A 24,439-nucleotide genomic window follows, 5' to 3' on the forward strand; every position below is an offset into this window, starting at 1 on the left:
TATAAACTTAATTTTAATTCTTCCCTCTTTAATACTGTAGTTATTAGGGGAAAGTTTGAAGTGTGCAGTGGCAGAAAGTTGTTCATTTTTAAAATCAAGTTCTAAATATTCTCCTTTGCAGTTGATGGTTTGCACAGTAAGCCACAAAAGATTTTTAGAATTTAAAATAAAGTTGTAACATATTGGCCAATCCTGGAAATTAAAAATAAAAAAGTTGTAAGAGGAGCGATTAAGAATTATGCAACAAACATTTCCTCACCACATCACTGCCAAACATGGAGTTACAAAAGAGAGTCTTTACCTTTATTTCACAGAAAAATCTGTTAAACTTCCTAGGAGTTTTCAGCTATAGGATTCCAGAACACATCAGCAAACACTGACAAGGCACAGTAACCCTCTGGGGTGGGTTTTTTTGTTTTTTTTTTCCCGCAAGCAGTAACTTTAAAATGAGAGCCACTTCCCCATCCCCCACCCCCCCAAATAAGTAAAAAGATCCTTCCCAACCCACTTACTGCTTTCAATGATGCCTACCTGAATGAAAGCGCACCACACCACCAAAGTTTCAAATGGCAGTTGCTAAGGTTTTATAATTTGGATTACAGCTCGAGTTAGGAAAACCCCCTCAGAAGTAGGGTTTGGGGGTTGTGTGTGTTTTTAAACTCAGTTGTACTTGCAAAAAACAGACTGCTTACTAAGGACACAGTTTAGAAAAACTTCTGTACACAGCATTTGGGGAGAGTGAAATGTACAATGCCAGCAAAGTAGCTTTAAGGCAAAGGTTAAAAAAGGGGGGTTGAGAAAAGCGCTAAACTGGGGTGTGCTTTTGTCATGAATCAATCCCATGCGCCTTCCGCTGGAGTCTCTAGTTGGGCAGAAGAGCCTTAGCAAAACCACTGCCAGATCCTCAGAGCCAGGCCACCCCACTCAGGTCAGGATAACAGGGGGAGGCAGCCCCTCTTCAGATTTAAAAAGCAAAAAAGCTTCTTGGTAAACTTCCAACGGAGGGAGAAGGGTACTTAAAAAAAAAAATCAAACCAAAGTCTGCCTTTAATACAGGACAGCCCCCGCAGTGCGCACATCGAGGGAAGCGATCACAGGTCTGGCTGGCGCTTATGGAAGTTCAACTGAAAACGTTGCCCCGCAGCCAACACAGACAGACACTCCGGCTCCATGTAGAGGGGAGCTATTGCCAAGGCCGAGAAGGGGAAAAACCCGACACGTTCGTACCGAAGAGAGGCGGCAGGGCCGAGCCGTGCGGAGCCGAGCCGAGCCGCCTCGAGAGAGTTTCTGGATCTCCGCGGGTTCCGTGCTGGTTTTAAATAGAAATATATAATTCCATTTACAGACGCTATGTACAGGTCTAATTACAAGCCACCCTCGCCCGTTCCTGACCCGATAACTCCAAGGCGGTTTCGATGCGACTGAAAAGCAGCAGCAGCGCGTGTTAAATCCTTCCCTCGCCCCCCGGTCCCCGCCGCCAGGCTCACACCGTGGTCTCGCCGTGCCGGCTGTGCGCCAGGCGCGCGTAGAACTTGCGCCAGGAGTGCAGCGTCTTGCCGGACCAGATCCAGAAGCCGGAGGTGATGCCCACGATGAGGGTCATGAGGTACTTGATCATGTAGACGGTGAAGTCGGGGCTCATGCGCGGCGCGTAGTGCAGCGGGCAGGGGATGGCCAGGCTCTTGCAGTGCGCGCTCACCCAGCTGCGCTCCCAGTGCGCGCGGAAGGCTTGCTCGTAGAAGTAGCAGGCGATGACGATGGTGGCGGGCACGGTGTAGAGGACGCTGAAGACGCCGATCCGCACCATGAGCCGCTCCAGCTTCTCGGTCTTGGTGCCGCCGTGCTTCATGATGGTGCGGATGCGGAAGAGTGAGACGAAGCCGGCCAGCAGGAAGGAGGTGCCGATGAACAGGTAGACGAAGAGCGGGGCCAGCACGAAGCCGCGCAGCGGGTCCAGGCTGTGCAGCCCCACGAAGCAGACGCCGCTCAGCAGGTCCCCGTCCACCTGCCCCATGGCCAGGATGGTGATGGTCTTGACGGCCGGCACGGCCCAGGCGGCCAGGTGGAAGTACTGCGAGTTGGCCTCGATGGCCTCGTGGCCCCACTTCATGCCGGCGGCCAGGAACCAGGTGAGGGAGAGGATGACCCACCAGATGGAGCTGGCCATGCTGAAGAAGTAGAGCATCATGAAGAGGATGGTGCAGCCCTCCTTCTTGGTGCCCTGCACCACTGTGCGGTACCCGTCCTCCTGGAAGCGCTCGTTACACACCACGCGCTCCTGCAACACGAAGCCCGCGATGTAGGCCACCGACACCATGGTGTAGCAGCCCGACAGGAAGATGATGGGCCGCTCCGGGTAGCGGAACCGCTGCATGTCCACCAGGTAGGTGGTGACGGTGAAGAAGGTGGAGGCGCAGCAGAGCACGGACCACACCAGGATCCAGAGCCGGGCGAAGCGCACCTCCTCCTGGCTGAAGAACATGTGGCCGTCGCCGCGGGCCGGCTCGCAGGGCGCCGCGCAGTCCTTCTCGCCCAGGAACTTGTAGTTGAGGTAGCTGGGCACCTGCAGCGCCCGCGGGCAGTGGAACGGGTGCTCCGGCGTGGCGTAGCGCGGCGCGCCCGGGGTGCCCTGGCCGGGCAGCGGCGCGGGGCTGGTGAGCAGCGCCGGGGAGCCGCCGTCCTCCGAGTGGTTCTGCCCCACGCAGATCTGCTCGGCGCCGTGGCGGGGGAAGTTCTCGCAGCGCAGGCGCTCGGGCCACTGGAAGCCGAATTTGTTCATGAGCGCCTCGCAGCCCTGGCGCGCCCGCTCGCAGATGGAGCGGCAGGGCGGGATGGCCTGCTCCAGCACCGTGCACACCGGCGCGTACATGGAGCACAGGAAGAACTTGAGCTCTGGCGAGCACTGCACCTTCACCAGCGGGTAGAACTGGTGCACCTCCAGCCCCGCGTCCTCCTGGTTGGTGTGGCCCAGCAGGTTGGGCATGATGGTCTGGTTGTAGGCGATGTCGGTGCAGAGCGGGATGGAGATGGGCTGGCAGAAGCCGTGGTCCGGGATGGAGATGCCCTTCTCGCCGTGGAACTGGCCCCGGCCCCGGCCCGGGCCCAGCACGTTCAGCCACAGCAGCAGCGAGGCCAGGCGGTGCAGGACGCTGGACGGGCGCATGATGCCAGTGCTGCCGCCGCCTTTCCCGAGCTAACGCGCCCCTCCCGGGCCCGGCAAAGTTCGCGCTGGAGTCCGCAGCCGAGTCCCGGGACCGCCGCCGGGCGCCCTGCCCGCAGCCAGACCGGCCAAGTCTCGGAGCTCCCTCCTTTGTGCGGCTCCAGCCCCCTTCAGCCCCAATTAGCCGGTTTCAAGGGGGCCCCAGCCCTGGAGCGCGCAGAATCCAGGCCAGCCCCCTCCTCCCTCTCCGCCCCTAGGGAGCCTTGAAACGGCCTGGCCCGGGCCCTAAGCCCCGGCCCAAAATTTCCTCGCGGCCAATCAGATTCAAACGCAGGGACCAGCCCCGAGGGCAGGATTGGTCAAGCGCAGCATAATGAGCTCCGCCAGCAGCTGCCCGGGGCTGCCCCTGCCCTGGCCGCTTGGAAGGGGCGATTGCTTAGTAATCAGCGTCCGCACGATTAGTTTGCAGATACATTGATCTTATGGGGCGGAAGCGCCCCCCCCGCCAGCGGGCTCCGTGAAACACCACCCCCCCAACTTTCCTAACGACAACACACCCGCGCTGCCAGCTCCGGGGGCCGGAGAGCGCCAGGCAAGTTCAGCCCAAGTTTGGGTGTTTTCTCCGGTGCAGCTTTTCCGTCGTCCCGACTGGCCCAAACGTCTGGCTGTAGCCGGAGCTCAGCCCGGCCAGGCTGCAAAATCGCTTCAGCCCCGCCCCAGCGTCCCGAGTTGCTCGCTCTCCCTGCCCTGCTTCCCCTGGTTCTAGGGACCCTCCGCAGACCCCTTTCCTGCGCGACCCTTTTCAAATAGCAACATTTTACTAAGAATCTCCCATTTTCAAATTCTTTTGACATAACCTCCCCCTCCCCCCCCCGGCTTGTAAGTATCCAGGCTTGAAACATGTGAGAGAGATTTATCTCTTTTGTCTTAAACTACGTAGGGATGAGCCGCTGATGTGACAGGTCGGATTTTTACCACTCTTCACAGATTTCGGCCCTGATTCTGCAGAGACTGGGCACGTGCTTAACTTGACGCACTGGGGGATCCAGGAGGAAAGTTAAGCACGTGCCTTTGGCGAGCCAGAACCCAGGTGTCTAAGCGCTCAGGTGAGGTCTGATCCTGGACCGTGTAGCACAGGGGATGAGCAGAACCTGCCCTGGGTCTGCATGGTTCTCTCAGGGCCACGTGTAGCTGATCTAACAGCTGGAGCTGGAGGGAGAGGAGTGTGCACGTGTCTATCTACAGCTACGTGTCCTAGATCGTTATTTCTTTTCAAATAGGTACATTTGAAAGTGTTTCTACTCCAGTCCCACCCCCCAAAAAAGCCCTCTGTGAAATGCGACCCTGTCTCTTTAAGACTCTCTTTAATGGCTAGGTTGTTCACTGGCATATAATTGTCCCTTTCACTAACAAAGAACTCCATTATGGCCCCTTTTTTCGGTGGCACCTCAAAGTGAGAAAATTCTTTACCCTGCTGCTGTGAGCATGGCGGGGAGGTTCCTCGGGGCTGGGATGCAGCCGTAAAGCCGAGGGCCTGCTGCTCCCGGAGGAACCCTTCATTATGCAAAGCAAAGTTTAGGCACATTCACAAGTGGGTCTTAAACGAAAGTTAATCACGTCTCTCTCCCGGGAGCTGGGGGCTGTGAAATGTTCAGCTGCCTGGGCCTGCTCGCAGCTGGGGCAAAACCTCGGAGTCTGAGGGGGTTTGTTGGAAAACTGAGATCAATCTGGAGTCTGGTGTTTGCAGGATTCTGACCCAAGGTGCAGATCAATCCCCTGCAGGGCGCAGGCCTGAGAAAGGTGCCGGAGTACCGGTGCCCGAGTCTGTAAAGACCTGCTGAGCAATCCAGATTCTGTAAAGACCTGCTGAGCAATCCAGATTCTGTAAAGACCTGCCAAGCAATCCGGATTGTTTTCAATGTGAACGAAAAAATGCAACGGGCTCTTGAGCGGGGCAGGGTCCGTCGGGGGTTTATCGCCGTGGGACCTCGGCACGTCGCTCCTTGGCACCTCCCTCCATCGCCCCTGCCAAGAGGCGCCTGGAAATCATTTGCCCCTCCAGGCCGAGCGGTAAGCGTCCCGGCTGGCAGCCAGGCGTGGGCAGCTCAGGCCAGGGCTTTCCCTCGGGTGCTAAGGGCATAGGCCTGAAGAGCCCTGGACTCAGAGCTAACAACCAAGCTGCAAAGGGACTGGAGAAAGCTCCTCCCACTCCCCCATCCTTTGCAAACTGGTTTCTTGCTCTGGTTTAGCCATCACCTGACCTGGGCCAAATCCCTGTGGCCCAGGTGAAGCTGCGCCCAGTGGCAAGGAATCCCACCAGCCCTTTTCTCTTATGGGTGAACAGTGCTTGGGGCCAGCTGTCCTACAGTGACCCCCTCTTGTCTACTCCCCACACAGGTGGGACCCCCGGGAGTCCCTGCAGGGGTGCCCTGCCCTCTCCAGCCTGCAGCCGGCCTCGTGGGGATTGGATTGATTTAGCCGAGCCTTGGCCCTTGAGCAGAGCTGACTTTTCCAGCACACTCAGGATGACGAGCTGGGTTGTGATCCCTGGGGTGACTTTTGTGTGGAGAAAGCTTTCCCCGGGACTCACTCTGGAGGGAAGTTTCAGCTCCACTTCTGAGGGGCAGGGCAGCAGGACCCCTCAGAAGTGCTTGCAGGCCTGGAGGAAGGCACCCGGGTTTCCAACCAGCGCTCCCTGTAATGAGCCTCTGGTGCCAGATGCAGGTGTCAGGGCATGTCCAGAAGTCATTGCTAGTGGCTGGGTTCATTTGCCTTCCCCTGACGGGGCTCTGGGGCATGTAACAGCAGAAAGATGCCTCGCAGCCCCCCCCCACACCTCCCCAGTGACTGACCATTCCTCTGGAGCACTGTGGCCTTGTCTCCGGCCTCTTTGCTCCCCCCATCAGCATCTCCACTGCCCTGTCCCTTTCCCATCCTCCCCCAGCCCTCTTCCAAAACTCCCCTTTCCCCTCCTGTAGGGGCAGGACTTGGGCTTTTCATTTTCTCAGCAGGTTTTTGCCCCTTCCCCTCTCCAAGTCTCTCCCCATTTTCTGTGCTTTGGGCATACAACCCTGGCCCTTCACGCCTGTGCTTTCCATTCCCTCTGGGTCTGCTCTGATCCACAGCCAACACTGGACCAGGATCTTCTGCCACTGAGACCTCGGAGCGAGACTCACCAGCCAAAGGCCTGGTCATTCGCAGCCCATGGGAGCCCTCTGGAGATCAAAGCCCTGCTGTGCCAGGGGCTGCACATGGAGTAAGAGACATTCTCCACCCCACCCCACTGCACTTCCACCCAGAGAGGAGACAAAGGAGGTCACATGCTCCCTATGCCTGAGAGGGGGACTGCGGGCAGAGAGAGCCAGGGCACTGAGCTGTCTGTTCTTTGGCACAGCTGGCCCTTGTGCGGGTACCTCGGTGGGAGCTGAGCTCTTCTGGCTCCAGGCAGGCGGGCGGAGCTGCTTTGACAATCCGGCCCCATTGGATGTACCCAGGAGACTGGTCAGAGCTGGGACCCGAAGCCAGGTATCCTGAGTCTCTCACCAGCCCATCCTGCTTCATTGTCTGCCAGGTTATGGGCAGGACTTTTGACAAGTGCCCTTCAGTTTTTAATTGCCCCCTTTTATCCAAGGATTTCAGAGCCATGTCACAGCCCTTACACATCCTCCAGGGAGTAGCCTGTAAGCCCCTCTGTGGTAGACCCTGTGGCACCCCAGAATTTCACAGCAGCAGTGGGGGCAGAACTCAGATCCTCCTTTTCCAAGAGCCCAGTCCCCAGGCACTTGAGCTAAAGGTGAATCTCTGTTAATGATATAGAAGATCAGGGCTGGAAGGGACCTCAGGAGGTTCTAGTCCAAACCCCTGCTCAGAGCAGGACCAATCCCCAATTTTTGCCCCCAGATCCCTAAATGGTCCCCTAAAGGATTTAGCTCACAAGCCTGGGTTTAGCAGGCCAATGCTCAAACCACTGAACTCTCCCTCCCCTGGGTCTATGACACACAGGTGAGCAGTTCTGTTTCCAGCTAGTAAAAGACAAAGGCGTGAGTAGAACCCTGAATTTCCTGGATTCCAGGCCTATATTCAGACCAGAGGTTCTCACCTTTACCATACTGGCCTGCATTCCAGCTGGTCCCCCCTCCCATCTAGCCAGGCCCCCATGCTCCAGCAGTCTGGGATAGGCAGGGTGTTTATGACCTTCAGGTTGAGAACCCCTGGATTAGACCATGCCAGCTTATAACAAACATGCTGATGAATCAAAATATAACCCCCCACCCCTGCGATGTGTGCATATGCCCCCTGTGCCCTTCCCCCGTGTCTCACACCCTCACATAGCATGACTAGACACAATGCAGCTGGAGCATGGGTCCCAGCCATTCCTTTCCTGGGCAGGGAAGCAGGAGGAAGCTTTGCCCTGTTGAGAGGACTTTCCTCCCCAGGACCCTCAGCCCAGCACCTTCTGAATGGCCACACAAACGGCACAAGCGATCTGTTCCCAAATGCGCACACAGTCTCTGCTCCATACCAGGGCAGCTGAGGTGGGTATTACCGTGTCCCCGGAGCATGCACACATCCCATGCACACGTCTCATCTGCAGTGTCTTGGGACCCAGAGATACTGAGACTTCAGAGAGCCATGCTTAACCTTTGTAGGCTGAGGGCGTTAGTTCGCACCATGGGATGTGCTATGCTCAATCGGGCTGTCACGCCATTAGGTCAGATCCTACCTGTGGCAGTGCCCAGGGAGTGTTGGATGTCGCAGATGAATGGACATCTCCACCGTAACATCCCTGCTGTTACGTTACATCTACATGGCAGGGGGAAGGGGAATTTCTTCAAGATCTTTATGGTGATCTGCTGATGGCCTGGCACATGGCTGTGGATTGCCTCAGGCTGCCTTGCAAGGAACCTTTCTGAAAATCCCCTGCTCCAGCTCTAGTCCGAGTTCAGCTCCACTAATGTTACCAGAGAGCTTGTACCACTGGGGAACATTTATACTGCAGCAGAATGCAGCATCAGCTCTGGCCCCTGCTGTGCTGAGCAGGGCACAAGCATCTAGCAAATGACAACCCCTGGCCCAATGAGTTTGTAATCTAACCTTGCCCAGAAAGAACGGTGCAACTCCTACGCCAAGAACTCGCTGCTGAGAGACCCTCGGATGGATCCAATTTGAGGGCTTTGATTTTTTTCAGTGGGTAATTTAGAACCCACAATCCCACTGGACGGCAATGGGACAAAGCCCCACAAGCCAACAAAGAGTCCAGTGGCACCTTAAAGGCTACCACAAAAGCTTATGCCCAAATAAATCTGTTAGTCTTCAGGGTGCCACCGGACTCCTTGTTTTTGTGGATACAGACTAACCCAGCAACCTCTCTGACCACAAGCCAAGGAATCCACAGCTGAAAAGGCCCAGGGCTTGTGGGCCAGTCCCTAGCTGACTCACCCTCTCCACTGTAACTAGAATTCCTGGCTCGCAGTTTTAGCGGGATTGGCCAGAGCCTGGCCTGGCCACAGAGGTAGGTGCCTGGGCAGGGCAGCATGGGGACACTGGCACAGCTGTTATTAGTTATAGTGCTCGGTGCTGTATGTTATCTATTAGGTGTACTACGGTAGTGCCTGGGGGCCCCAGACCAGCGCCCCACTGTGCTCGGTGCTGTACAAACACAGACCACAGATGGTCCCTGCCCCAGTGTAAGTGCTGCGGCCGCCCAGGCTGTACCTGTGCCGTGGCTAGAGGAGAGGACAGGCCAGTGCTGTGCACAGGCACAGCATTCGCTGGAGAGCTCAGAGCTGGCACTGGAGCTGGGTCAGGAATTAGCAGCCTTTGGACATCAGGGCAGGACCAGCCCCAATGGCAAGGGGCCCCTTAGCTTGGCTGGGAGCAGGAAAACCTGCCAAGTGAGCTCTGTGCCAGCTCAGCCTGGGCTGGGGGCTGCTTTGCTCCTCCCCTCACTTGGGGATGCTGGTACTAGTTAGACTAGCCCAGGGGCTGGTATGCTGCCACCTGCCGCCAAAGCACATCCTGAGGCAGGGCCTTTGAGGCCAGGGCCGTGCCAAGCTGGCTTTGTGTCTGCACCAGTACTCAGGTGTGGGAGGAGTCAGGAGGGCACCCTGCCCCAGTCATGCCAGTGAGGATGGGGGGTGATGGGCAGAGAAATGGGGAGCATTGCTGGGCATCAGCAGAGGGGCCCCATGGTTTTCCCTGATCTATGCAACGACTAAGTGTGCGGGCACTGCTGCCCTGGGTGACCCTGCCCAGGAGAGGGGAACCATGCTGCCAGCTGGGGCCTTTCCGAGTCCTGGAGTTTGCTCTTCCCTGGTAGTTTTGCATCTTGGCCATCAGAGCAGAGTGCAGACAAATGGGCCCAGCCTGCCCCTCGCCCCCTCTGGGCGCCTGGGTTTGGAGCTGCAGCCTGAGCTCATTCAGGCACCTGGGCATTTGTTTGCTTCAGCAGCATCTTTACTTTCTAGTCTTTTATTTTTTGGGGGGGGGCTCTTCCTTTCCCCCTCGTCTGGTTCTTTCTCTTCTAACTTCTCCCTCCTGCCTCCCTCCCTGCCTCCATTTCTCTCTCTTTCCTGTAACTTAAGCTTTTGTTGTGAGTCAGAGAAACCCAGGCTGGCTTGAAAAGAGGCCCCACTGCTTTTCAGAGAGTAATTGAAACCATCGTGCTGCTCTGGGGAAGGGGGAGGGGCGGGGGGGCTCCAGAAATCAAAGACGCGGGAACTCGATCCTTCGAGACAAAGTCTGATTTACGGCTGGAGCCGTGCGCTGCAGCCCCTCCGCACTGCCCCCTCCTGCCGGCCTGCTCCGCTCCAGAGGGGCTGTGTCCCCGTGGTCCCCGTCAGACCTGGGGGCAGTGCGGAGAGTCCACGGGCGAGGGCACGGGACCTGCAGTGACACACTCGCCCTCACCACTCACATCACCTGTGGGGCAGGAGAGCCATTGCAGAAAGGATCCCCTCCCCACGTTACTCGAGTATGGCGCAAGGGGCTAGGAGAGAGTATCTGCTCCCCTGTGTTACTCGAGTATGGCGCAAGGGGCTAGGAGGGAGTGTCCCCTCCCCCGCATTACCCGAGTAGGGCACAAGGGGCTAGGAGAGAGTATCTGCTCCCCTGTGTTACTTGAGTATGGCGCAAGGGGCTAGGAGAGAGTATCTGCTCCCCCATGTTACTCGAGTATGGCGCAAGGGGCTAGGAGGGAGTGTCCCCTCCCCGCGTTACTCGAGTATGGCGCAAGGGGCTAGGAGAGAGTGTCCCCTCCCCGCGTTACTCGAGTATGGCGCAAGGGGCTAGGAGGGAGTATCTGCTCCCCCATGTTACTCGAGTATGGCACAAGGGGCTAGGAGGGAGTGTCCCCTCCCCCGCATTACCCGAGTATGGCGCAAGGGGCTAGGAGAGAGTATCTGCTCCCCCATGTTACTCGAGTATGGCGCAAGGGGCTAGGAGGGAGTGTCCCCTCCCCCGCATTACCCGAGTAGGGCACAAGGGGCTAGGAGAGAGTATCTGCTCCCCCGTGTTACTCGAGTATGGCGCAAGGGGCGAGGGGAGAGTATCTGCTCCCCCATGTTACTCGAGTATGGCGCAAGGGGCTAGGAGGGAGTGTCCCCTCCCCCGCATTACTCGAGTAGGGCACAAGGGGCTAGGAGAGAGTATCTGCTCCCCCGTGTTACTCAAGTATGGCGCAAGGGGCGAGGGGAGAGTATCTGTTCCCCCGTGTTACTCAAGTATGGAGCAAGGGGCTAGGAGGGAGTGTCCCCTCCCCCGCATTACCCGAGTAGGGCACAAGGGGCTAGGAGAGAGTATCTGCTCCCCCATGTTACTCGAGTATGGCGCAAGGGGCTAGGAGGGAGTGTCCCCTCCCCCGCATTACCCGAGTAGGGCACAAGGGGCTAGGAGAGAGTATCTGCTCCCCTGTGTTACTCGAGTATGGCGCAAGGGGCGAGGGGAGAGTATCTGCTCCCCCATGTTACTCGAGTATGGTGCAAGGGGCTAGGAGGGAGTGTCCCCTCCCCCGCATTACCCGAGTAGGGCACAAGGGGCTAGGAGAGAGTATCTGCTCCCCCGTGTTACTCGAATATGGCGCAAGGGGCTAGGAGAGAGTATCTGCTCCCTCATGTTACTCGAGTATGGCGCAAGGGGCTAGGAGGGAGTGTCCCCTCCCCGCGTTACTCGAGTATGGCGCAAGGGGCTAGGAGAGAGTATCTGCTCCCCCATGTTACTCGAGTATGGCGCAAGGGGCTAGGAGGGAGTGTCCCCTCCCCCGCATTACCCGAGTATGGCACAAGGGGCTAAGAGAGAGTATCTGCTCCCCCGCGTTACTCGAGTATGGCGCAAGGGGCTAGGAGGGAGTGTCCCCTCCCCCGCATTACCCAAGTAGGGCACAAGGGGCTAGGAGGGAGTGTCCCCTCCCCCACATTACTCGAGTAGGGCACAAGGGGCTAGGAGAGAGTATCTGCTCCCCCGTGTTACTCGAGTATGGTGCAAAGGGCTAGGAGGGAGTGTCCCCTCCCCTGCGTTACTCAAATATGCTGTGAGGGGCTAGGTGGGAGTGTCCCCTCCCCCATGTTACTCGAGTATTGGCACAAGGAGCTAGGCGGGAGTGTCCCTTCCCTCGTGTTACTTGACTATTGTGCAGGGGGCTAGGAGTGAGTGTTCCCTCCCCCGTGTTACTCGAGTATTGGCGCAAGGGGCTAGGAGGGAGTGTCTCCTCCCCCACATTACTCAAGTATGGCGCAAGGGGCTAGGAGAAGGTACCTGCTCCTCCGCGTTACTCAAGTATGGCACAAGGGGCTAGGAGAGAGTATCTGTTCCCCTGCGTTACTCGAGTATGGTGCAAGGGGCTAGGCCCGAGTATCGGCTCCTCTGCGTTACTCGAGTGTGCTGTGAGGGGCTAGGAGGGAGTGTCCCCTCCCCCATGTTACTTGAGTATGGCACAAGGGGCTAGGAGAAAGTACCTGCTCCTCCGCGTTACTCGAGTATGCTGCGAGAGGCTAGGAGGGAGTGTCCCTTCCCCTGCGTTACTTGAGTATGATGTGAGGGGCTAGGATGGAGTGTCCTTTCCCCCGTGTTACTTGAGTATTGGCACAAGGAGCTAGGAGTGAGTGTCCCCTCCCCCATGTTACTTGAGTATTGGCACAAGAGGCTAAGAGGGAGTGTTCCCTCCCTTGTGTTACTTGAGTATGCTGTGAGGGGCTACGAGGGAGTGTCCACTGCCCCATGTTATTCGAGTATGGTGTGAGAGGCTAGGAGGCACTGTCCCCTCCCCCACATTACTCGAGTATGATGTGAGGGGCTAGGATAGAGTGTCCCCTCCCCCGCGTTACTCGAGTATTGGCACAAGGGGCTAGGAGAGAGTATCTGCTCCTCTTCATTACTCGAGTATTGGCACAAGGGGCTAGGAGGAAGTGTCCCCTCCCCTGAGTTACTCAAATATGCTGTGAGGGGCTAGGCGGGAGTGTCCCCTCCCCCATGTTACTCAAGTATTGGTGCAAGGAGCTAGGCGGGAGTGTCCCTTCCCCTGTGTTACTTGAGTATTGTGCAAGGGGCTAGGAGGGAGTGTCCCCTCCCCCGTGTTAATCGAGTATTGGCACAAGGAGCTAGGCATGAGTGTCCCCTCTCCCGTGTTACTCGAGTATTGGCACAAGGAGCTAGGAGGGAGTGTCCCCTCCCCTGTGTTACTCGAGTATTGGCGCAAGGGGCTAGGAAGGAGTTTCCCCTCCCCCGTGTTACTCGAGTATTGGCGCAAGGGGCTAGGAAGGAGTGTCCCCTCCCCTGTGTTACTCGAGTATTGGCGCAAGAGGCTAGGAGGGAGTGTCTCCTCCCCCGTGTTACTCAAGTATTGGCGCAAGGGGCTAGGAGGGAGTGTCCCCTCCCCCGTGTTACTCTAGTATTGGCGCAAGGGGATAGGAGGGAGTGTCCCCTCCCCCATGTTCCTGGATTATGGTGCAAGGGGTTTAAACCCTTCCCATTGGAGACCCTTGTGAACATATTGCTGTCAAGGACTTGCTTCCTGCGGGGGAGGGGCGGGGGCTCTGTTTCCTCCCAGGGCCCTGGCCCCCAGCTGCATTTCAATGTTTCTGCAGGACACTGTGCAGGAGCCCGGGACTCTGATCTGATCCCAGCTCCCGGGCCGGCTGGTGGGAGGGATCTGGGAGCCCCTTTCTCCGGGCAGGCTGCAGCCCTCACTCCGTTATGAGCAGAGAAAGCCTGAAGCGCCCGCCCAGGCCCGTGCCGGTGGTGCAAACCCCTGTGGCCCCAGAGCTGGGGAACTCCGGACTCTCGCCCCACTAGGGCTGCTCCCTGGTCAGACAAACAGCAGCTCCCAGAGCAGATTCTGGGTGGCGTTAAGCTCCCCCCACTGCCCTCCCCCCCCCAAGAAGCTGTTCTGCCAACAGAGCCTGGGCTGCCTGGCACCTTCTTCTAACGCAAACACCCAGCGGAAGGGGACAAGCTGCCTACATCGTTGAGGGAAGGGGGAAGAGGGATGGCAGAATTCCTAGCCGCATACACATCGCCTCCCTAAAATCCCCTTCGCCCGCAATGGCAGCCGGAGCTGATTCCTGATGCGCTTGAATCCCGATTTTCAGAGGTGTGGAGCACCCGGCCTCCAAAAACAAGGCCCCTTTACCGTGCCTCAAGTTGGGCACCCCCAGTCACCAGCCAGCCAGAAACACCAGCACCTCTGTGTTTTCTGCTGAAGTTTCCAAAGGAACCGAAAGGAGTCAGGTCCAACGTCCATTGCATTTCCAGGGGGGCCGGGCAATGAACTGCCTTTGGACGTCCCCTAGTCTTAAACTGCTGGCAAGCTCTGCTGTGCCCAGGTATGGGGACAGGCAAAAGAGGGGGGTGGGGCGGTTTCCACTCAGGAATGACGTGTTTCTTGTAGCTGTTGCTTGTAAATTGCAGTGGAGATCTCTGCTGGAAGTCGCTGTCTGGTGACTAGCAAATAACATGGATCCAGGCCTACTTTCAAATATTATTATTCATTCATTCATTTGAATAGCAGGAATGCCTGGAGCCTCGGTGATTGCGCTAGGTGCTGTACAGACAGAATAAAGTCCCCGCCCCCGGGAGCTGACAATCTCAGTACAGCTGCTGAAGGAGGAATCCAGCTCCTATTGTTTGACCAAAGCATAACCCCAAATGCAATGGATTTCCACACCAAGCCTATAGCGCAGAGAGGGGCAGAAAAGGCTGGTTCTGCATTTCGAGACCCCAGAGCCCAGGCGTGGGTAAGATCTGGGATCCATTCAGTTCAAAACTCCAAGCTTCGGGACGGGAGAGGTCAGAGAAAAGTTTCTAGTTTCAGCCAGTCTGGCCCCTTTCACCCACTTGAGCCCATAGTTCTCACAGACTGCGGGGGACGGCGAGGGCAGAGACAAGCCTGTGAACAGTGCAGCTTGGACTGCGCATGGCTGGGCACCATGGCACAAAGTGGCCATGTGCCAGCTGCAGAAAGGGGAGGGCGGCTAAGGACTCCAGGATACGGGGGGACTCCAGCCCTTGCGAAAGTGCCCCAAATGTCCATGTAGAGCAGCTCCATTGGCTTCATCTGCCAGACACCCTCAAGAGCTAGGACTAAAGTCACTCCCACACAGGCACAGAAATGTCCGGCTGGATGGGACTCTGCCAGGTCATCCAGGCCAGCCCTAGCCTGGCTCCCAAGCAAGAGCAGCTTCGCCTGGTGCTGCTGGAGCTGCGTGGCCAAAGGGAAGCATTGGGGTGACTCAGCAGCCAGGCCGCTCTGAGCCCCTGCTATCTGACCTGCCCTGGCTGCACCAGAGTGACAAAACCCAGCTCTGTGTGGGGAAAGGAGCTCCCGTGTCCCAGGGCTTCTCCGCTGGCAACATGCGAGGACCTGGGGCTTGTGTCTCATGACACTTGATTGGCGTCTGCAGAGAGCTTCGCCTTATGAACCTTCTGTGATGGGTTCACTCCTGAGCCTGGAAAATAGGATCCTGGGGGCTCAATTTGGGTGAAGCAAACAGAAAAGGTCCAGCCTAGCTCAGCCAGGGCCCCAGAGAAGGGGGACGTGGAGGACAGCAGTGTCACAGGCAGATCAGCGAGGAGTTTGGGGGTGATGGGGGGTGACCCCTTTACTAGGATGCTGAAAAACTCCCCTGCTCCAGCAGGGACCAGGGAAACTCGGGAAGGTCCCACCCTGGCTGGAAGTGGAGGATGCTCAGTGCCTTGTGCTGGTAGCTCTCCTCCAGAAAGATGAAACTCCTCCCCCACCCCCATTAGGATCACCGAGGAGAGAATTTTCCAAACAGCTCAGTTCCCATTTCAGTACGTAAATAAGAGGCCAGGTTTTGCCAAAGATCTCAGCCCGGCCAGGTGCAGGCTGGCAGCTGAGCTCTGTTTGCAAAACCAGCCTTTATATCAGTGCCTGAATGGTCGCTGAGCCCTGGGGAACCCGGCCCGGATCGCAGGCGCTGATCCCTGGGGAATTTGGCCCCAATTGCGGGTGTTGAGCCCTGGGGAACCTGGCCCCGATTGCGGGCACTGCGCCCTGGGGAATTTGGCCCCAGTTGCGGACACTGAGTGTTGGGGAATTTGGCCCCGATCGCGGGTGCTGTGCCCAGGGGAATTTGGATCCAATCGTGGGCGCTGAGCCCTGGGAAATTTGGCCCAATCGTGGGCGCTGAGCCCTGCGAAATTTGGCCCCGATCGTGGGCGCTGGAACCTGGGGAATTTGGCCCCAGTTGCGGACGCTGAGTGTTGGGGAATTTGGCCCCGATTGCGGGCGCTGAGCCCTGGGGAATTTGGCCCTGATCGCGGGCACTGGGCCCTGGGGAATTGGGCCCTGATCACGGGCACTGAGGCCTGGGGCACCCGGCCCCAATCACGGGCGCTGAGCCCTGGGGAATTTGGCCATGATCACGGGCACTGAGCCCCGGGGAATTTGGCCCTGATAGCAGGCACTGGGCCCTGGGGAATTTGGCCCCAATCGCGGGCACTGGGCCCTGGGGAATTGGGCCCTGATCACGGGCACTGAGGCCTGGGGCACCCAGCCCCAATCACGGGCGCTGAGCCCCAGGGAATTTGGCCATGATCACGGGCACTGAGCCCCGGGGAATTTGGCCCTGATTGCGGGCACTGAGCCCCGGGGAATTTGGCCCTGATAGCGGGCACTGGGCCCTGGGGAATTTGGCCCTGATAGCAGGCACTGAGCCCCGAGGAATTTGGCCCCGATTGCGGGCACTGGGCCCTGGGGAATTTGGCCCCAATCACGGGCGCTGGGCCCTGGGGAATTTGGCCCTGATAGCGGGCACTGAGCCCCGGGGAATTTGGCTCTGATCGCAGGCACTGAGCCCCGGGGAATTTGGCCCCGATTGCGGGCACTGGGTCCTGGGGAATTTGGCCCTGATAGCGGGCACTGGGCCCTGGGGAATTGGGCCCTGATCACGGGCACTGAGGCCTGGGGCACCCGGTCCCAATCACGGGCGCTGAGCCCTGGGGAATTTGGCCATGATCCTGGGCCCTGGGGAATTTGGCCCTGATAACGGGCACTGGGCCCTGGGGAATTTGGCCCTGATAACGGGCACTGGGCCCTGGGGAATGTGGCCCTCCATGTACCGAGCAGAGGGAGGCTCTAGAACGCCCACACACACACACCCGCCCATCCGTGCTCAATGCAGACAGGAGCCGTTTGGAAGTTCAGCTCTGGATCTAACACCCCCCCCCCCGCCCCCTGAGCCTTGGGAGCATTTGGACCTGGGGTTCTGCTCGTCCGCCCACATCTCCTTGCAAGCGCAGCACCGCGGCTGGGAGTCAGCGGCGAGAGTCATCTCCATGCAGTTGATTAATGAAAGTCACCGTCTCACCCCCTGCCCCAGTTGCTGGTCCTGGCTCAGCAGAACAGCTGAGGGGCCTCACATGACCCAGTGGGGGCTGCTGGACAGAAAGCAAAAGACAATCTGTCCTTTGCTGTGGGCAGGCAGCTGCGCTTGTCCGGCTGGGCCGTGGAATTCTCTCCCCCACAGCCAGCCCTGGAGAGAACAGGGGAACGACCAGGGGTTCAGGCTGGGATGCCGGGAAATGGGGGGAGGGGGGCTGGAGAGCCTAATTAAAGGAGTTAGTCAGCTCTGCAACCTCCTTGCTGAGATCAAATTTGCTCAGCTGAGCCTTAAAGAGCCAAAACCTTTAACAACCAAGGGCGGGCATGTGACTCTGCTTTGTACCCTCAGCTAATGCTGCGAAAGCCAATCAAACCAGAACAGCCCTGGGGCAGGTGAACCTGGGGCTGGGGGGCTGGGCTGAGGCAGGCTCTGGTGGGGCAGAACAGCCCTGGGGCAGGTGAACCTGGGGCTTGGGGGCTGGGCTGGGCAGGCTCTGGTGGGGCAGAACAGCCCTGGGGCAGGTGAACCTGGGGCTGGGGGGCTGGGCTGGGCTGGCGCTGGTGGGGTGGAACAGCCCTGGGGCAGGTGAACCTGGGGCTGGGCTGGGGCAGGCTCTGGTGGGGCAGAACAGCCCTGGGGCAGGTGAACCTGGGGTTGGGGGGCTGGGCTGGGCAGGCTCTGGTGGGGCGGAACAGCCCTGGGGCAGGTGAACCTGGGGCTAGGGGGCTGGGCTGGGCAGGCGCTGGTGGGGTGGAACAGCCCTGGGGCAGGTGAACCTGGGGCTGGGCTGGGGCAGGCTCTGGTGGGGCAGAACAGCCCTGGGGCAGGTGAACCTGGGGCTAGGGGGCTGGGCTGGGCAGGCGCTGGTGGGGTGGAACAGCCCTGGGGCAGGTGAACTTGGGGTTGGGGGACTGGGCTGGGGCAGGTGAACCTGAGGCTGGGCTGGGCAGGCGCTAGTGGGGTGCTGAGGAGAGTCAGGGCAAGACCAAACTTTCCGGGGGAAATTCTCTGGCAGGTTGCAGTTGAAGGCTGGTGCCCGGGGAGCAGGCTGTCCCTCTCCTTCCCAGCTTGCGGGCTTCCTCCAAAGAGCAACAAAAGAACCACAGCAGGGAGGAGATGGCTGAATAGGCCTCACTCAGAGTGGGGGAAGAGGGGCCACGGCCCAGGAGCCCCTGGGAAGAGCCGGGAACAGCTTACCGGGAATCCCTGCCCAGGCATTCCTTCGAACAGGCCGTGCCTGCTTTGGAAAGGATCCCACCCTGCGGAGGGAATCAGCCAGGGAGCAATTCCCCTGCCCCCTCCCAAGGTGGGGGATCCTGAACAGGACAATAAAGACTCCCTCAGAGTGTGGTGAGGCTGACTGCGGGGCAGGGCAGGCGTGAAGCTAGTGCTATCTAGGCAGACACGGCGACTGGTCCGCCGCTGTCAGAGAGCCGCGAGCCAGCTAAACTTGGCAGCACCAGGAAGGTCTGTGTAAAGGGTGATTAATGCACTCTCCAATGTCATGCTCTTCTGCCATCAGCCTTCAAGTGCCTTCTGGGGGGGGAAGTACCATCACCCCAAAACAGGGAAACTGAGGCACACAGGGAAACTGAGGCACAAAGAAGCTGGCAGAGATTTGCCCAAGGCCACAGGGAGAGTATGAGGCAGAGCCAGGAGTGCAACCCAGGAGCTCTGACTTACCCCCGAATAGCAGAGCTGGGCAGTGGGCAAGAACTGCCTCCTTGCCAACCTCACCATGTGGCACGCCCCTGGGCTGTGGCCCCAGGGCTTTCGGGCTCCCTGCGATGGAATTGGGTGCCTGGAATCCTTAGCTCCTGGCACAGCAGCAGGAAGCCCTGGGAACCCCAGCTCCCAAGCTCGGAGGCTCCCCATCAGCCTTAGTGAGTGACGGGGCTTGGGAACCATGGCTGAGCCGGGACCACCAGGCTCAATTTTGTTTCAAAAATTTCAAAATGAAACATTTTGTTTGTTTCTTAATGAATTTTTTGGGACTTTCCTTCAACGGGACATTTCGACCCAAAACAGAGTTCACTTTTTTTCAGAATTGTGGGATTTCCTGGGAACAGGAATTCCAGCTTTGGGGCAGAGCATCCTTCCTGCCCGGAGCTGGTTCCCAGGCCACTTCTCCAACCACGAGACCAGGCTGGCTCCTTGCTGGAGTCTTCCTTGGGTAACTTCACTGACCCTAGCTGAGTAGCGAGGCAGTGGGGGGGGGAAGGGGGGAACTACGACTGGGGGCAGAACTGGGTCAGCTAGGCCCTTATTGACGCTGTCTTTTCTCTGATGCCCCTTATAGAATCATAGAATATCAGGGTTGGAAGGGAACTCAGGAGGTCATCTAGTCCAACTCCCTGCTCAAAGCAGGACCAATCCCCAACTAAATCATCCCAGCCAGGGCTTTGTCAAGCCTGACCTTAAAAACCTCTAAGGAAGGAGATTCCACCGCCTCCCTAGGTAACCCATTTCAGTGCTTCACCATGCTCCTAGTGAAATAGTGTTTCCTAATATCCAATCTAAGCCTCCCTCACTGCAACTTGAGACCATTATTCCTTGTTCTATCATCTGCCACCACTTAGAACAGTCTAGATCCATCCTCTTTGGAACCCCCTTTCAGGTAGTTGAAAGCAGCTATCAGTTCCCCCCCTCATTCTTCTCTTCTGCAGACTAAAGAATCCCAGTTCCCTCAGCCTCTCCTCATAAGTCATGTGCTCCAGCCCCTTAATAATTTTTGTTGCCCTCCGCTGGACTCTTTCCAATTTTTCTACATCCTTCTTGTAGTGTGGGGCCCAAAACCGGACATAGTACTCCAGATGATGCCTCACCAATGTCAAATAGAGGGGAATTATCACATCCCTCAATCTGCTGGCAATGCCCCTACTTATACAGCCCAAAATGCCATTAGCCTTCTTGGTAAGCAGTGCATACTGTCGACTCATATCCAGCTTCTAGTCCACTGTAACCCCTGGGTCCTTTTCTGCAGAACTGCTGCCTGGCCACTCGGTCCCTAGTCTGTAGCAGTGCATGGGATTCTTCCGTCCTTAGTGCAGGACTCTGCGCTTGTCTTTTTTGAACCTCATCAGATTTCTTTTGGCTCAATTCTCTAATTTGTCTAGGTCCCTCTGTTTCCTATCCCTACCCTCCAGCGTATCTACCACTCCGCCCAGTTTAGTTTCATCTGTGAACTTGCTGAGGGTACAGTCCATGCCATCCTCCAGATTATTAATGAAGATATTCAACAACACCGGCCCCAGGACCGACCCTTGGGGCACTCCACTTGATACCAGCTGCCAACTAGACAAGGAGCCGAATCACTACCCATTGAGCCCGATGATCTAGCCAGCTTTCTATCCACCTTATGGTCCATTCCCCCAGCCCGTACTTCTTTAACTTGCTGGCAAGAATACTGTGGGAGACCGTATCAAAAGCTTTGCTAAAGTCAAGGAATAACACATCCACTGCTTTCCCCTCATCCACAGCGCCGTTAGAGGAGTGAAGTTCTGGAACAGCCTTCCAAGGGGAGTAGTGGGGCCAAAAGACATATCTGGCTTCAAGACTAAGCTTCATAAGTTTATGGAGGGGATGGTGTGATGAGAGAGGCTAATTTTGGCAATTAATTTGGCAATTGATCTTTGATTATCAGCAGGTAAGTATGCCCAGTGGTCTGTGATGGGATGTTAGCTGGGGTGGGATCTGAGTTACTACAGAGAATTCTTTTGTGGGTGCTGGCTGGTGAGTCTTGCCCACATGCTCAGGTTTTAACTGATCGCCATATTTGGGGTCGGGAAGGAATTTTCCTCCAGGGCAGATTGGCAGAGGCCCTGGAGGTTTTTCGCCTTCCCCTGCAGCATGGGGCACGGGTCACTTGCTGGAGGATTCTCTGCAGCCTGAGGTCTTCAAACCACAATTTGAGGACTTCAGTAACTCAGACATAGGTTAGGGGGTTGTTACAGGAGTGGGTGGGTGAGATTCTGTGGCCTGCATTGTGCAGGAGGTCAGACTAGATGATCATAATGGCCCGTTCTGACCTTAAAGTCTATGAGTCTATGAGAGCCAGTTATCTCATCATAAAAGGCAATCAGGTTGGTCAGGCATGACTTGCCCTTGGTGGATCCATGCTGACTGTTCCTGATCACTTTCCTCTCCTCTAAGTGCTTCAGAATTGATTCCTTGAGGACCTGCTCTAGGATTTTTCCAGGGACTGAGGTGAGGTTGACTGGCCTGTAGTTCCCTAGATCCTCCTTCATCCCTTTTTTGAAGATGGGGAGGCTTGATCAGGCTGGGAGGCGTGGGAGGGTCCGTGGCTTCTTCTGCAGGCCAGGAGCCTGGTCAGTGTTCTGCACAGACCCAGCCATGCTCTTCCTCTCTCCGGCTTACTCCAGGCGTGGAGGCTTCCTGCTCCATCCGATGTGGCTGCTGGAGAGAGGTGGGCCTTTTCCCCGTGAGGCGGGAGCTCAGACCCCTCTGCAAGGCCACTGGCACCCTAGACCCTTGGTCTGCCGGGGCAGGATGGGGCTGTGAGTCAGGACAACACTGAGCCAGTGGGGGAGCCAGTGGGGGGCGGGGGGGGGGGCGAGGCTGGGAGAGAGAGTGCTACTGTGTCCTGGCCCCCTGTGAGCTTAACTTGTCAACCCAAAGAGACTGGTCCTGGGATGGGCATGGAGTCCTGGCCCAGGGCCTGCTGCTCCTCCACAGGCCCGCTCTGGCCTCACATCTGCAGAGGGCCCAGAGAGAGGCTTGGGACAATTTGGGGGGGGGGGCGGAGGGAATGGGGAGATGCCTGGGATAATTGGGGGGTGGGATGCATGTGAAGCAGGGACTGGAAGGGCAAGTCCTTCCCAGGCTCGGCTCCCCCAGGCGGGGCTGGGCATGCGAGAGGCCGGCACTGGTTTCTCCACACTGCAGCCAGGGTCTATGGGCAGGTCCTTGTCTCTCTGACCCTGGTGTGGGTGGAGGAGGGGCAGCACCGGGGATGAGGGGGGCAGCCTGGCCAGGAGTGGGGGGAGCTGCAGAAATGTTTCCAGTAATGTAATTGTGGCAGTTTCTTTCTCCCAGCCTCTCCGTAAAAGCAAAGTGGGGATGGGCCAGAGAAGGGGACCCTGAGGGGGCATTGTGGGGGGTGTGATTTGCTAGAGGGCAGGGAGCTGCGGCTGGCAGGGATCCAGAGGCAATCCGGGAAGGGATGGAAATGAAGTGACACCGTGCATGGTGGCCATGTCATCATTCCAGCAATTGGCAGCAGGTTTGCTGCATGAGGATCCAGCACGCTGGAGCTGCAGGACAAGAAACGGGCGACAGCTGCGAGGGGCCGAGCCTTATTTCATGGCTGCTGGCAGTGGACCCCATCCCATCTTTCCTGTCCCCTATGGCAGAAAATCCCCCACCACCACCACTCCAGGCTTCCAAGTGAAATTCCTGGGTGCTCGGTTTTATAAAGCACATAAATACCCAAGGGCAGTTAGAGGGGATTATTTATTAGCTTGAACAGGCTCTGGGCACAACATGCCTGCGTCGTGCCCATTTTACAGACAGGGTAGCTACACCACAGAGAGAGGGAGTGACAGCCAAAACCACACAGTGAGTTCTTGAGAGAGTTGGGGAGAGAACCCAGGCGACCTGGCTCTCCGTCCCCTGCTGTAACCACACTAGCGCCACACAGATTTTGCATTAGCTCCCAGGGGAGTCCAATTGCATCACCCAGTTGTGCACGTCTTGGCCCTGCATAAACAGCTGCGTCTCTTTCTGCCCGATGGCATCCTCAGGCCCCATCGTGTTGTGTGGCTGAGTCAGGCCCTGGAGCTGTTGTGTCATGCTCCCCTGGACACAGTCTCACCGCAGGAAGCTATGACACACCTGCAGGAAAGAACTGTGGCAAGCCAGACTGTGTAGACTGGCACAAAGGGACTGTTTAGGAATCCCGGCACAGAGGGGTCATAGCCTGGGAAGCAGTGGTATCTAGTGGCTTCAGCAGGAGGGACTGGAAGTCAGGACTTCTGGGTTCTATTTTGGGCTCTGCCACTGACTCCCTGTGTGATTCGTGGCAAGTCACAGCCCTCTCTGTGCCTCAGTTTCCCCATCTGTAAAATGACACCTACCCAGCTCTATAATGTGCTTTGAGTCTTTCCCATTAACAGCTCTGGCCGTGATAAGTATTATAGCCAGAGCCTGTGGCCTATGGCTAAAGTGGCCCAGCACTTCCTAGCTCAGGGATGGGCAAACTTTTTGGCCTGAGGGCCACATCTGGGAATAGAAATTGGGGTTGGGGGTGTGGGAGGGGGTGAAGGCTCTGGTTGGGCGTGCGGGATCCGGGGTGGGGCTGGGGATGAGAGGTTCGGGGTGCAGGAGGGTGCTCTGGGCTGGGACTGAGGGGTTTGGAGGGCGGAAGGGGGATCAGGGCTGGGGCAGGAGTGTGAGATGGGGTACAGGCTCCAGCTGGGGGTGCAGGTTCTGGGGTGGGGCTGGAGATGAGAGGTTTGGGGTGCAGGAGGATGCTCTGGGCTGGGACTGAGGGGTTCGGAGGGCAGAAGGGGGATCAGGGCTGGGGCAGGAGTGCGAGATGGGGTACAGGCTCCAGCTGGGGGTGCAGGTTCTGGGGTGGGGCTGGAGATGAGAGGTGTGGGGTGCAGGAGGGTGCTCCATGCCGGGATCAAGGGGTTTGGAGAACAGGAGGGGGATTAGGGCTAGGGCAGGGGGTTGAGGAGTGGAGAGAAGTTCAGGGGTTCACGCTGTGAGTAGGATGACCAGATGTCCTGATTTTATAGGGACAGTCCTGATATTTGGGGCGTTTTTTATATGGACTCCTATTACCCCCTACCCCCTTCCCGATTTTCATACTTGCTGTCTGGTCACCCTAGCTGTGAGCGGTGCTTACCTCAAGTGGATCCCAGAAGCAGTGGCATGTCCCTTTTCCGGCTCCGTATGGAGCAGCCCCCAACCCTCGAAGTGGGGCCATGTGGCTGCTTCCAGGAGCCGCGTGCGGCCCCCAACCCTGTGCCCTGGAGTGGGACCATGCTGTGGCTTCCAGGAGGCACATGGTGTGCCCCCCCCAACCCAGCACCCCGGCTGGAGCAGGGCAAGCCCCAGACCCCACTCCCCAGCAGGAGCTCATGGGCCAGTTTAAAACCGCCCACGGGCCGTAGTTTGCCCACCCCTGTCCTAGAGCCTATTTTTGGTTGCTCATAATTATGTTTAAGTTCAACTTTTCAGGCTGAAATTTCTGTGATGGCTGTTTGCTTTGGGAGGGAACTGATAAAGGCCTAGGACGATGGGGAGGTGGGGATGGGATAGTTTTTGAGGCATTTGGTAAAGTGTTCTTAAAACATTCCCAAATATCAGTCACATTTTTCTGATTAAATCTTTCCTCCCAGTTGATCTGGATTTAAATTGTTTTCAGCTTTGTGAAATTGGCCATTTTAAAGCACTCAAGTCTGTCTGTCTGTCT

At 57.5% G+C, this 24,439-nt stretch overlaps 1 protein-coding gene across 1 annotated transcript; it reads right to left on the reverse strand.

Annotated features, from left to right (window-relative positions):
• Nucleotides 1–276: 276 nt before the first annotated feature.
• Nucleotides 277–3,512, reverse strand: FZD2 (frizzled class receptor 2). The gene has a single exon (XM_030541623.1). It carries the CDS (start codon nucleotides 3,161–3,163, stop codon nucleotides 1,484–1,486), a length of 1,680 nt encoding a protein of 559 aa, XP_030397483.1. The 5' UTR covers nucleotides 3,164–3,512; the 3' UTR covers nucleotides 277–1,483.
• Nucleotides 3,513–24,439: the final 20,927 nt, after the last annotated feature.

Source organism: Gopherus evgoodei, chromosome 23 (assembly GCF_007399415.2).
Source record: "Gopherus evgoodei ecotype Sinaloan lineage chromosome 23, rGopEvg1_v1.p, whole genome shotgun sequence".
Classification (NCBI taxonomy): domain Eukaryota; kingdom Metazoa; phylum Chordata; order Testudines; family Testudinidae; genus Gopherus; species Gopherus evgoodei.